The sequence below is a fragment of the Aythya marila genome (assembly GCF_965140915.1).
Source record: "Aythya marila genome assembly, chromosome: 3".
Taxonomy (NCBI): Eukaryota; Metazoa; Chordata; class Aves; order Anseriformes; family Anatidae; genus Aythya; species Aythya marila.
The window spans coordinates 28,383,155-28,397,325 of NC_139044.1; the positions used below are offsets into that span (position 1 = coordinate 28,383,155).

The 14,171-nt window shown below is 39.9% G+C and overlaps 2 protein-coding genes across 11 annotated transcripts in view; one reads left to right on the top strand and one right to left on the bottom strand.

The window, feature by feature from the left end:
- The window catches only part of SDCCAG8 (SHH signaling and ciliogenesis regulator SDCCAG8), a 114,853-nt gene extending 106,943 nt beyond the window's left edge, over positions 1–7,910 (top strand). For all 4 annotated transcript variants that reach the window (XM_082755544.1, XM_082755545.1, XM_082755546.1 and 1 more), the window contains one exon: positions 2,257–7,910. The gene's annotated coding sequence lies outside the window, so the exon portion shown is untranslated. The remainder of the gene's footprint in view (positions 1–2,256) is intronic.
- AKT3 (AKT serine/threonine kinase 3) overlaps positions 4,863–14,171 on the bottom strand; it is a 153,921-nt gene continuing 144,612 nt past the window's right edge. For 4 of the 7 annotated variants that reach the window (XM_082755551.1, XM_082755555.1, XM_082755554.1 and 1 more), the window contains 2 exons: positions 11,159–11,261; positions 4,867–8,938 (listed from right to left, as the gene is read on the bottom strand). In XM_082755551.1, coding sequence (XP_082611677.1) covers positions 8,853–8,938; positions 11,159–11,261 — 189 coding nt within the window. In that variant the 3' untranslated portion in view covers positions 4,867–8,852. Of the gene's footprint in view, positions 8,939–11,158; positions 11,262–14,171 lie in introns of all 7 variants that reach the window. The other 3 variants (XR_014317073.1, XM_082755553.1, XM_082755552.1) reach the window with 3 other exon arrangements.

Consider the following 14,171-nt stretch of genomic DNA (forward strand, 5'->3'; position numbering starts at 1 on the left):
GTGCCCATTTTGCTTTTTTTTTTTTTTTTTTTTTTTTTTTTCTCAATTTAAACGTTAAAGCTAGCCTTCTGTATGTCCAGAAAATGAGTAGCCCTTCCACTTCTGATGTCGGAATTGATTCAGGCTGATCTTATGTGGGCTTTTTTTTTTTTTTTTTTTTTTTATTGTGGTCTCAATGTACAAAAATGTGCATGTTGGATTTTTTTTAAAACAGCTAGTGACATTCTACAGACACGGTGTTGGTTTTTTTTGGAGCAGGAGAAAGGAAGGTCATGACTACTGCTTAGGTGGCATTTAATCAAGTGGTGATGAGCGTTAGACCACGGTAGGTGGAGCTTCGGGTTTTGTGATGCTGCAGCTGGGTGCAGGAGGCCAGGACGGCCCGGGAGGTGTCTGGCAGTGGCAGCAGCAGTGCGGCCTGGCCCCTCTCAGAGCACCATGCTGACCAAACAGGCATCTAGTGGCTCCTCTCCCCGCCCCTGTGACTAGCATTAACATCAGTTAAAACACTGGGGTTTCTATGGCTCTGCTACCTACAAAAATGAAATCTGTAAGACTAGCCAGCCACACAGCTAAAAGAGCTGCCCCTGAGGGGAGGGAGCATGGGGAGAACTTTGAGCACTTTGTGCTGCAGCACTCTGCTCACTCAGCTGGGAGGAGGAGAGCGGCACATCCCAAACAACTGCTTTAGCATCCAGCCTGCTGTGCCATTGGGCACACTGAGACTTTGCCAGTATTTGCACTTTTGTTTTTAAAGCAGATGAAGCCTGCCTATAGTCAGATGGAGAAATGCTGACTTCGTCAACCATGCAGAGGTTCAGTATCTTGCAAAGCATTAACTTGGAGTAACTGTGCCGATGGAAGAAACGCAGGCAGCCTGCGGCACTAGAGGTGGCCGTTTTGGTACCTAACCCATTTACACGCATCTGAGCAGGGCTAATGAAAACCTTTCTGTGGCTTCAGGTGGTAAGGAAAGGCAACAGCAGCTCCTTAGTTAGAGGCATAGATGACAGGATGAAACTTCTAGGTAGAAATGTTTTGAGGCTTGGTGAGAGAAAACAGCTGTCTGAGAAGGGGTACCTAAAAGAACAAGCAGTGGTACTAAGGATACTCATACCAGTAGCTAGGGGAGAGAGCAGTGCACTAACAGGCCAGGCATTCAGCTGCACCTCAAAGGGCAGCCTTGACAAGCCTCAGGTGGCCAGGAGACTTCTTCAGGAGCTGGGTGGAGTGCTCTTTGTCTTTTTAATCTTTTGTTAGTATTCTTATGCTGGCCCTTTAATGAAGCACAGCCTGGGCTTCCTCTGGCTGTCACTAACAGCCACCCTGATGCTGAGTCTGACCCATAACTCTTTCCAGGGATGTAATTTGATTTTCAGTGCACTGGTTGTGGATACAACCATAGCAATGACATGGTGCATGTATTTTTTGGGGGAAAAAAAAGTACCATGTTATTGTTTTTAATTAATTCTTTAATGAACTGCAACATTATAAATCCTTTCTTAACTCAGTCCTCAGTACCTTACCAACTCAAAAAAAAAAAAAAAAAAAAAAAAAGCAAAACACTAAGTCCTCTAATGCAAAACCAGCCCAAATTGAAAGTTTATTTTTATTTGAGGTCATTTACATCTCTTAAATTCAAATTTCAGAACTCCAGTTGCTTAATTCTAGGTAGCTACCCCAGCTCCACTAGAGTTTGATGTCTTGCCCTTAATTAAGTCGTGAAGTGCTACTGAGGAGGCACAAACAATAGCTATGCGAGAGCTTAGAAACTGCAAATTAGCCTTCCCACCAGAGGTTTCCTAACAGCACACAGGCAGCTTCCTGTTTTGCTACAGCTGCCCACCCCATATACAGTCTGTACAATTCACAGTAAACAGTCTCTGGCACAAACCTGTCTCCTCCTTCCTGGAAGGGAGAAGGGGCAGGATCTTAGACGTGCCCCAAAACAAGAGCTTAGTTATTTACTGCTAAACATGAGCGATGGCTAAAGCTCATGGAGATCTTGTTTTTCAGAAATCAGATAGCTCTTGTTCTTGCTACCTGTAAGATTGCTGATCTTAGAAAGCGGTGAGGACCACAGGAAGCACAGGCTTTGAAACAGAGCTTGTTTACATAGCATTGCCACATTCTTAACCATTTACGTATTTCTTTTCTAAGAACTCACCCACGGGCTGAAGTGACACAAATGAGAGATGCAAGCAGCTCCATACAGACTACTTACTTACGCTCCCATCTCCTTCTTCTGTCTTTCAGTTCTCCTTTGCACCCGTCTGAAACTCGGACTTGTTTGAAGCTCACACAGAGAAGCGTTCGCAGAAAACAGACACACTGGCTAATTTCAACTGGTTTATATTTGTTTTAACTACAGAATCATAAATATTTTGAAACATTACTCACCTACCAAACTTTCTAGGAAGACAGCTGAGACTTTTCTAAGAAAAGGCTAAGCTTGCAATCCAGTTTTAACAGCTGTTATGAAGCATCAGCTTAATTCATAATTTGTACAATGTTTTATAAAATGTTTTTATCTATTTTTGTAATTTAACATAGATGTCTTATTTACAGATGGCAATACCAATAAACTGAATTTGATTCATTACTTTTCCTGGTTGTGTCCTTTTGCATTCAAGGGAAAATGTGTGTTTGGGGAGGAAAGGGTGTTTAAATCTCACAGAAATCACAGTGTGCTGAAGTTCATTACTCATGACCAGAATCTACCAGGGAACTTTGAATGGGAATGACCAGAATCTACCTGGGAACTTCAGTTGTACAAGCTACTTGCCACTTTTATACAAAAGTCAGGGTCCTAACAACTCTTAATCCATCAGAAGGGCTTAAGAACAATTGAGAAATATTCCCTGTAATGTGGAGTAATTTCCACAGGGTAGGTTTCCCATCAAAACAGTCACTGGCTAACTCCTTTGAGACAAAGGGACCCTTTGTTAGCAAAGGCTAATACGTACATGAGGTGCCTGGCTCTCAACACTGAAGTGATTCTAGACTTTCCCCCTGGAAGATACTTCACTATCTTGGGGATGGGCATCAGCTGAACTCTGCTTCAAATTATTGAACTCAAAACATTTGGAGGCTACATTTGGAGGACTTCTTTCCAGTTAACTTTATATTTGTAAAGGTTACTTTCCAAGTACCAGGCTGTTTCAGAAAGAATTCATCTGAACCTTTTGCTGAACTAGTGCATAATAAACTAACCACGTAAGAAAAGGTTTTTACATTCAGTGTAGTTCCTGAATTGCACTGGTAAAGAGGGAGGGAAAAAAAAAAAAAAAAAAAGTGCAAAGAACAGTTCCCAGTCAATAAGGCTACTTCAGCCAGCATGAACACATAAAATGTAACAGAAGTAGGAGTAACAACACATGCAATAAGTTACCATTTGCTGTGGGACACAATCTTTCATTCCTTGTATTTTAAGAATTACTAGTGGTACAGCCTTAACATCAAAGTGTTTTTTCTTCCCATTTCAATTTCCTGCCATATGAAACTGCCAAACACATCTGAACTCCTCCCTAAACTGCTTCACCACTATGACAATAAACATGCTTAAATCGCCTCGGGTCTTTTGGGAAGGGAAAGGCTGCTGATGAAAATTCCTTTCTAGCTCAACTACGGGTTCTCCACGCTAGTCAGGTGGACAATTTTATTTTATTTCTCACTACTTTATAGATGGTTACATAGGTAAGACTATATGTTTATAAATCTGCAAACTTATTACTTTTCCCCACACCATAAATCTGTGTTTAAATAGGAGCAGTGCCTATCAGCCACATGCGTGAAGGACCTCAGGCACCCAGTCCCAGCACTTAGGCTTCACTGAGATCCTGGAGCTGCTGTGCCACGGCCCACGGCACAGCTGGACCCTCAACCTTTCTGGACCTACCTCACCTGCTGCAGCCACCACTGTGACTACAAGGATCAATTTCTCTGCAGCAGCTACTCTACTCATAGCAATCATTTACTCACTGTGCACAGACAGTGCCAGGGCTACCCCGCTCCTGTTCTCCCCACCCCACCCTGTCCTTACCCACAAACTGCTTACTTTTACAAAGTTTACAAAGTTCAGATCAGGCGATCGCATCCAGGAGCTTCCATGCCCACAGCTAGAGCATCGCCCCCCCCGAGGCATCACCCCTGTGCCTCCATGCAGAATGAGCAGTGGCTCCTTCCATGGCCACAGCTGAGTCCTGTCACTGATCTGCAAATATTGCAACTACTGTCCATCTGTTTGTCCCTTTCTTCTGCTCCTTCTGGCCTACTTCAAGGGGAAAACAAGAAAGACCCGGCTCATGCACTTACTTACATTCCAGGGAAGGGTTCATGCCTGAGAACTGAGCTAAAACCCAGATGACCGACTGCTCCAGGGACACTCAGCCCTCCTGGCTGGCTGCTGCAATTAGGCTTGGGCCAGTTGGCGGGCGTCAACGAGTCCCACCCCGAGGTGCCCTGCAAATCACACCTTCCCCTTGCTTCCTCCAGCATGCTGCCACGCTACGCGACTTGAGGCTACGGCTTTCATTCGATGACAACTCGCTTAAATGTTGGCTGTTCTGATAGGAACGTAGCCCTGCATAATCAGTACTTGAAAAGTACAACCCAAATTTACTTTTAGAAGTTACGTACACCTCGCAGAGTTAACACAGACCACCTGTATGGAAATAGCCTTGGGCCACAGCACAAATACATCTTGCTTAGCCATTAAAACCTCTTTTTGTTGTTTGTTTGTTTTTTGTTTTTTTTTTTGACAATACCGTAACTTAATTTACAAGCTGAAACTGATCACCCAGTATCTGAAATACGTCACATCAAGTTACAGTTATCACTAGGACTTCACAGCAAATAAAACTTTGAACTAATCATGCACAGATCATTATATATACAGTGATAAAAAAATAACGATGTACATTTTCTTGTAAGAAGAAATTAAGTAAATTCTTTGTGCATTTCAGGATTGAAACATCTAACCTATATAAAATTACTTTAAAATATGAAGTAAATATTTAAACCAAAACTTGAGAAATCTTTTGTAATCTGCAATATAGCCTTCTCGTTTCAGATTTTCTTTCTCTGACACAGAACAGATTAGGAACTTTATCCTCTAAGATATTTAATAATAATGTGCAGATATAAAAAAATACGTCCTTTGTGGCAAGCTTGAACATATATATAATATATTTACAAACCTCCAGAACAAATTAGCATTAAAAAACACAGAAGTAGCAGATTGACATAGTGTTTTATTTAAGCTGTCTGTACGAAGGAAAATAATGTGCATCCCTATCATATACGTGTAAAAATACTAAGGATGTACAGTGTACAAAAACAGTTTCTTGTAGTTATTTCACATCCTTGTGGGTCATATACTTAAGGAAATAAACAGTTTAAGTATGACCAACAGTAATACGGTTTCTTGGGTTCATAGTCGTGTCTGCTTAATATCCTTAACCATATGACTAGATCTTGCATGGATCTAATGAAAGAACTAGCAAGGTCAAGAAATGTCACAAACTCTAAAGCTACAGGGAGGTAATTCAATTACCAATTTAGAGGTTTTTATTTAAATAAATACTTTACATTTCATGCTTGCCTGTAATGCACTACCAGGAGCAAGATAAGGAAATTCTACTGTAGACAGTACAAACAGTAGCAGCAAAGTGTGTACATTGAGGTGTAATATATAGACCCTGCAGTTAGTAAGGAAAGACCTTACTTTTGTACTCTAGGAGAAGCACATGGCCCCTGCAAGAACAGTCAGCTTTAAGAAGCCGCAAGTAAAGATGAAAAAAATGTAAAACAATACTGGAATAAATGTTCTGTAAGCAACAGGAATGTACTGGAAGATGGATTAGTGTGGAAAGCAAAGCCGTGTGCAAAACTGCCAAAACCCAAACAGAAATGACCTATTTCCTTCGAGATGGCTGCAGTACAAGAGGGCATACTGTCTGCCATGGAGGTCAGTACAAGCTGGAGTCAAAGTCTGAAATGTACTGTGCTCAAAAGGCTCATCAAGGTAACCAGCCACCACCACGCACTGTCCAAACCCAACTACAACTACAAACAGGCAAAGAAGAGCTTTGAGAGTTTCTCCCAGCACAGCTTGTTAATTTCTCTTTCTTCTATCTCTGACACTGCTATGAGGGAATTCCCCCACCCCCGGCAGCATTAAATGACTGCTGACTCTCTCCATAGCACGAACTCGATCTATGATATTTTGGAAGGCAGATAACACAATACACACTGATTGAAGCCTTAAAAAGTTTTCAGATAATTCGCCCACAGATATTTACTGCGAACTGCACTCTAACTAGCTACACTGTGATGAACCTAGCCACAGGGTTTCTTTCTTCTCAGCACGAGGAAGGGTTGGTCAGAGGCACAACTCCAGTTGGTCATTAGCTATAGGTGCCCTGTGTCAAAAAATTTATTGCTGTTAAAAGCTGGAAAAAAAAGAAAAAAAAGAAAAAAACACCACAGGCATATAACACAGATTTTGAATCACCATAGTTTTAGTCTGTAAGTACGAGGCCTTTGCAGAAAACTAATTAATGCCCGTCTCCTAAGTAATTGGTTATTTCAGTCACTCACTCACTGTGTCAGTACAGACACTTCTACAGACCTGCAATGCATTTACTGTGCTCGCTCTCTCTACAGAGGGATAATTTCTACATGTTTAGTGTTACAAGGAGACAGAATGAGATCCTATGTAGTTAGCATATACATCATGATATATTTCTGACTGATTATCCACCCATTACTAAAGATAAAACACGAAACATGAAAAATTGTCTAAATTAGTCTGCGTCTTTAGCTGCCTTGCTAAAATGCCCATTGGCCCCTTGACTGTCCCAGCATATGCACTGCCAGCAGTGGGCTTCACGCCAGGATACTCAACTTTCCACATCAAGAGGCTAAGGCATCTGCGTATGAACATCTCCTTTCAGACTCACCTCCTCACTCACACAACGCAATCAGTAATACTCTGTGATATCACAGTCTTTGTGGGAGCTAACAAGATACGAACACAGAGATACTTCAAATGATAATCCCATGGAGTCAGGGCTTTCAGGCGCCGTTAGCAAGGGCACGTGCACACCATTACTGCACTGCAAAATATCCCAGCTCCTAGCACCAAAGGGTTTATTATTAAGATTATCATTGCTGAAGATCAAAGCTAAAGCTTGTGCACATGTTCTGTTAGATACAGATCTTCGGAAATGGAAAGACGTTTTCCTGTCAGTGGAGTGTTTCTTGCAATGCTTTAAATTCCATCAATCGGGTACCATGGTCACATGTAACATGCTGGGTTTCGTAACTCTTTTGGTTGAGGACAAACTTTCCTTGAGAATGGCTGATCCCAGAAATTTACTATTTTAATTATTAAAGTGCTTTTCTTGTAATCACTGGGGTCTCCTTGTTCAAATATGTTTCCTTCATATAGGACAGAAATTTTCTATTGTGCCATCAGGCTTTTACAGTATCTTTATCCTGAATAGAGCACAAGATGTAGCTTTTTTGTTTATTTGTTTTTAACCCTTTGGCACATGAAGTTGGAACTCCTCACCTCCACTGCCAAAGAATTAAAAGACAGTATTTCATTCACAAAAATCTGATTCTAAGCAGTATGTACAATTTCAGAGCCTTGTTAAAATTTCCACATGGGATAAAAGTGCATTATTCCCTTCAGCTTGTACAGTCCTTCCATATATTACAAAATTAACTGCTATAAGCCTGTTCTATCTAAGATGTAGCAGCATTTGCAAACATGACACATACAAACCTTATCTCTAAAAATAAATACTACCGCAGTATAACAAAAAAAAAAAAAAAAAAAGGAAAGAAAATAAAAGAAAAAAAGAAGAATATTCAGAGTTAAACACCTGTAGAAAAAGCTAATTCACAAACTCAAAAATAAGTAAGGCAAACAACTGTTTACCTTGGTGCACACATTTTGGTGAAAAGCAATACCATTATGCCTGTCTACATTCTTCAGCCATCAGAGGTGATGTATATCATGAAAGAAAAAGAAAAGCATGAGAAAGATGTTATCTGGTGCAAATTATAAGACCCCTAAACAACTTCAACTGCTGCTTTTATGCCTTCATTTCTTGCATGTATAATGTTCGATTCTCCATGATTGCACATGAACCTGGAAGTTCTAAGTGGCAGGCTGGGTGAGCCCAGCCCTTCTGCTTCTTCTGTAGTATCCAACAGTAATTAAAAAATAATATATATATATATTTATATATATCAACAGTTTAAGTCCTTCTCTCAAACGTTTCCCAAGCAAATTCCAGCCAGATGTTAATGACAGAGACCTGCTTCAAGTAATGATATGCCTAACAAAAACCTTGCATATGTACATCACCACCCCTACGTTTTCTTGTTCTAACCAGCACAAACAGATGCAAGAAAATATTATAGACTAGTCTTTTTAGACTAATTACAATTTTGATTCATCTTCTAGAAGAAGATAAGCTGGACCAACACGTTTTCCTGTTTAGCCTCCACTGTGAGGAAAAATAGATGACTTTGTGCACAAAACGTACAACGCTGAAGTAAAGTCATCTACCTTCAAAGAAACTGTTAGTAACTTCTTGACGTTGCTATTATACTGAGACGGTGGGCAGCAGCAATAGCAGGAGAGCATAGAGAGCTACCATATTTCATGCAAAACCAAAATGGATTTTAGGTAGGTTTGGGAAATAACTTTGTTCAATTTGCAATGGTCTCTGAAAGTGCCCCTGCTATCTTAAATAGTATCTAGTACTGGTGGTGATGTTCAGGAATCATTTTCAGTGATAAACCTAAGATGACAGTGAAGCAGCAGAACAAAAAAGTTATTCTCGTCCACTTGCGGAGTAGGAAAACTGGGGGAAATGCGGCCGCCTCTCATTGTCCATGCAGTCCATACCATCCTCGTCATCTGTATTAAGGCAGAAGTTCAAAACGTCATTATATTTACTATAAAATTTTATTATTCACCTAACATGCAGCCCATCTTTCAGAGTTCAATGCTGAAGTTAAAGGCTCGAGTTAAAAATACATCTTCATTCACATAAGTTTATGCTCATACAGTAGACTGATGCTCATGGAAAAGATATCCTTTCAGTAGGTCATCACTACAGCAGTATGGGGATTTTTTTTTGTTTATTTATTTATTATTTTATTATGACTATCACACAAGGACTTCAATCACTACTACCCTTTCTAGGCTAATCAAAACACACCAGCACATCTATTTATTGGTAGCACAGAAGAAAAAGAAAAGAAGTCCTTGCTGATTGAAGCAGAGAAGCAGTTTTCATTGCTTCTTAAACTGAGTTCAGAAAATTATAATCTTGTAGACATACTTAAATGCTTCTCCATTTTGAAGGGAGTTAAAAGAAAGCACACCAACAAAATGAACAATTCGTACAAGTTCTTTTTAGTTCAATTTTTACATACAATTATTTAGTAAACTATTTATTTTTACAGTATTTTCTGGGATCAGAGGAAACACGGACTAAGCCAAATTCATAAATATTTTTATTTACATATTTCCTGTATTGCCAATGGAAACCAGACACCAGATGTTGCCTAACTCTGAGCATTTGGATCTGCATTCTCGCATGGATTTTTAAACAGTGTCCTTAAAGACACCTATTGAAATTGTTATCCTAACAATAGATTTATATGCATAAATTTATTGTGATATATGCGGTTTGGTTACTGTAGATACAAGATATACTTTCAACATTTGTGCACTGGTGCTGGCAATCACCCCTATTTTATTATTTTTATGAGCAGGGTGGGTTGTAGCCTTGCACTGTTTCAAGCTGCATCAGTCACACCATTACTAGAGGCTAAGACAGGAATTTCAGGGAGGAGGTAGTTTCCCAGAGTTCTTATTAATTGACCACCCTGAACTCAATAAATTTAAAGCTGAAGTCATGGTAGCATCTTCGTATTTTGTATTGCTTCAACATTTGATGGAGAAATATCCATTCTCATTGCATATGTGGAGTTTTAAGAGATAATGGCTTTATAGGATCGAACCAATAGTCTCTAAATTAATCCAAACTTAAAATTTGTTAAAATTACAAATATGAAAAAATTCTTATATTAAAAATACAAAACTGAACCACTATAAATACAAAACCCAGAAAACTACTCCAGATTTGTTCAGCAACAGAGAACTGTGGCTAAACCTGAGAATCCTAATCCACCCAAAAATGAGCTAGCTCTATGACAGGATAATCAATCTTAATTACAGTATTTCCTGCCTACTTTTATGATCCTCCTTTTCCTCCTTTCTCAACCCCCCAGTTAAAAAAAAATAAAAAAATAATAAAAAAAAATCTCACTTAGAAAGTGAATTCATTCAAGAATTCAGCAGCAAGACTTTAACTATGCTTTAGCACTAGCTTGGTAGTAACTCTGTTAAGCCCTAGCTTGTCCGATTCCTGTGTGTGCAGTGGAAGATGAAGAAATACAAACTGTGGTGGAGTGAAATTCACTCCTACAAAGAAGGTCTGTGCAAGCCTCAGTGCACTGATTACATCTATATTAATAACTTCTTTAAGTGCTCAGAAAAAGCACAGGACTTGTTAAGAAATTCAATTTTCAAGTAATGGATATCAACACAAAAGGCATCCACTCATCTCTGTCAGTTTGGCGTGGGGAAGGGATTGTTTTTTTCTGGGGGGTGGGCAAGCAGGAAGATGAGGCTGGGGATTGGTGGGGTCTATGAAGTACTTTAAAATATGTGTGTCTCACTAAACTTAAACAACCCACTGAAATCAATAGCAGTCTCCAAGGAGGGTCTATATTCCAATTTACTTTGCTGAACTGGGACCTTTACTGACACCCAGCAAACATTTGAAGCTGGTGTTTTCCCTAAGGAAAGAACTACAGAACTGTGACCTACGTTAAATAATAGTAATAATATAACAAACAAACAAAAGCATGTCTAACATCTAATATTTCAAGCTTTGTAATTATTCCTTCTTCAAATGAAGACTGTTTTTGAGAATTTATTTACACACTTTCACGTGAAGATTTTTGCTAGTAAGCTTTTCCATTCAAACAAAAGAACTTTCATACATAGTGCTTTATTATAAAGCGATTATTTTTAAGTTATGCTTATGTATAATTTTTGACTTACATTTTTCAGGCGGCGTTATTGTAATAGTCTGAGCTGTAAATTCTTCATCAAAATACCTGGTGTCTGTCTCAGATGTCACTTGAGGTTTAAAAGGAGGTACAAGCTGAAAGGGACCAAGAAACAAAACAAAATTACTATACCTAAAGCCAACCAAATTACTACCAAGAAAGGAATTAAAGTTTTAATGTAAGTTGTTTTTTTTCTCTACGCCCTAGGTCAAACAAGAAGTTGCAAGAGGGTCCAACAAGAGACAGCTGAGTCTCTAACTCCTAGTAAGAGATACATGTCATTAGAATCAATCCCAAAAATACTAGTTCAGAATCTAGCTAATAGCAAGATAAGGCTAAATTCAAAGTATCACTTTCACATGACTTGCAGATTAATTGAGCTGCATAATTACCTAGAAACTCTTTGGGCCGTTTCAATTACCTACATAGCTGTCAGGCAAAGGCACCTCCAGGTACTTGCCAGACCTGCGTGGCACGAACAGCTGAGGCAAAAGGGACAGCACAGAGGGTACAGTAAGCACACTGCATTCCGTTTTTCAGCAGTAAGGCTGAGAACTTACCTTTAAAATAAATCATGTAAATGTGAAAATAAATTTTATGTTTGAAAAAGGTCAGTTCATACTTAAGTAAGGTTCCTGAACCCAACATTTCTGGATCTGATCCTGTCCCCTACTTCCACAACACAGTGCAGTGCTTCCCAGCAGCAGGTAACTGGTATTTGCTCACTGCTTACAGGCAGCGCTCCCTCACATCAGCCTCACCTTAAACCTTCTCCTCTAAAAGAACATCCTACAGGCCACAGGTTTTAACTGGAAGGCACATTGACTATGGGATTTCATGCTGTATTGTGCCAGTCCAAAACTACACAGCAGGTTAATATATATGATATTGTAATGCAGTTCATGGAAGGGAAGCATTTTGGTCTGTAACTTGGAGCCCTTCGGTGTTATCCACTCACATACGACTTAAAATGCAAACCCTGAAGACAGCATATCCATTTCCCTTTCTACATAAGAGCTTAAGTTATGGCTCACTGATGTTATCAGACCTTGTGCGTGTTTTTCGCTAGTTTCATTTTATTTCTGTCAACTCCAGAACACCAACACTGAGCAAGTAAATTGTTAATTTTACCCCACATAGGAAGCAAAGCTGCTGTTAACCTCCTCCTCCCACTAGGCTCAATGCACTAGACTCATTTCATGACAGAAATGATGTACTTTAAGAAGCTGTCTTTTGATAATCCCTTTTTATGGTAGTATGAGTCTTCGTTATTTTACTATGTTCAATGCATATTTTAAAGACTTTTTTACACAGCTAGCCTGTCCTATCAGGGCCATATTGTGCATATGTAGTGCTATGCCTTTATAGCACTATGTAGTGCTATAAAACCAGCTAAGGAAAGACCTTGTTCAAGAAAGAATAGATCTCTATCCAGAAAATTATGTAATGAAAAAGACAAGACAGGCAAGGTAAGATCATAATATATAGCAATGCATGGATTTGCAACTGAAGAGGAAAAAAGTAATGCATCAGCTGGCAGGTTCTTCCTTAAAAAATTTCTGGCTAATTACTGATTTACTCTTCTTTTTTTGTCCTCTCTTTTTTGTCCACTGAGATCAACAGGCTTTGCTATGATGTTAGTAAGGGAAGTACAGTACTCAGGACTCTTCAGGAACAAGTGACTACAACAATAATTTCAGTCAGGCTTTACAAGCACCACTAACACAAATGTCACCAGCAACAAGCACATTCTGTAACAGGAGGGGGTTTGGTCCTCCCATGCCACACTCGGTAGCCAGACTTCCAACTGTTTAATAGGAAACTCTTTATCAACGCCATTCAGTAAGTCAGCGGCTATGCCACAAGTCTGGGGAAGTGAAACAAGAAAAACAAACAGAACTCCAGTCTATAACCAGAAGGGAGGAACCTGATGCAGATTTATGTCACTGGTGCTACGGGATTCAGTCATCTTACAGAAGTACCTTTCATACTTGAGACATGAAAAGCAGTAGTGGGCTTCAGTGGCTGTAAACACAAACCCTGCAGCCACGTGGCTGGTATTTACACAGGCTGTACCTTCACGTACACCAACACTGACAGCCTAGGGGAAAGAGAAAATGGCAGCTGAGAGCAAGAGGCATAAACACAACACAAGAGAGAGCAAGAGGAAGGTATTTTCTCTCTTCCCACATGCTCTGCCTCCTTCTCAGCACCACCTTCCAAGCTGAGAGGATAACCAGAGACAGGGTTCATTCCCCTCGACCTGCTCTAACCCCCCACACCAGAACAGCCAAGCCTAAAGTCTCAGAGTCGCGCTGCAGGGGCCTGCTCTGCCCTCACATACACACCTTCCCCTCCAGAGATAAATTCCCTCTCTGACCTCCACATAATTGCTGAGATACCTTCAACACAGACTCCCCAATTTAAAGGGAGAGCCTCTAAAATAATTTACCAGTTGCTGCACAATTCCTGTCAAGAAAAAAGGAACTGGCATGCAGTGCTTGCGTATCACCTCCAGAAGAAAATGGAGCAAATGGGATAAAGTGCTTTCCTTACGTCCTTCCACATAAAGCAGGAGCAGGGAGCACGGTACAAATGATGTGCACAAGTGCACACAGAAGGACACTATACCTCCACAATACAGTCAGGAGATTAGAGGCAGAACCATTCATGTGAGACAGATTTTGTAAGCCATGTCACCAACATGCCAGGCCATGCTACAGAAATTTGGCAATTATGTTTCTGGAGGGATGCCACCTTTGTTCATTAATTGTCAGATTTTATTTAAAAGCAGAAAGTAAAAATCTCCCAAAATTTCAGCTGTAATGAAACTGTTAGAAAGATGAATAAGATGCAACTGCTGCAGAGATAACCACTTACACTGACACAGGGCCTGAATAATAACATAGAAATTTCTCCATACAGCCCAAAAGCTTTAAGCTCAGAGGCTCAATGACAAAGAACAATGCACACAACACTGAGTACATCTCTGATGATCACAACAT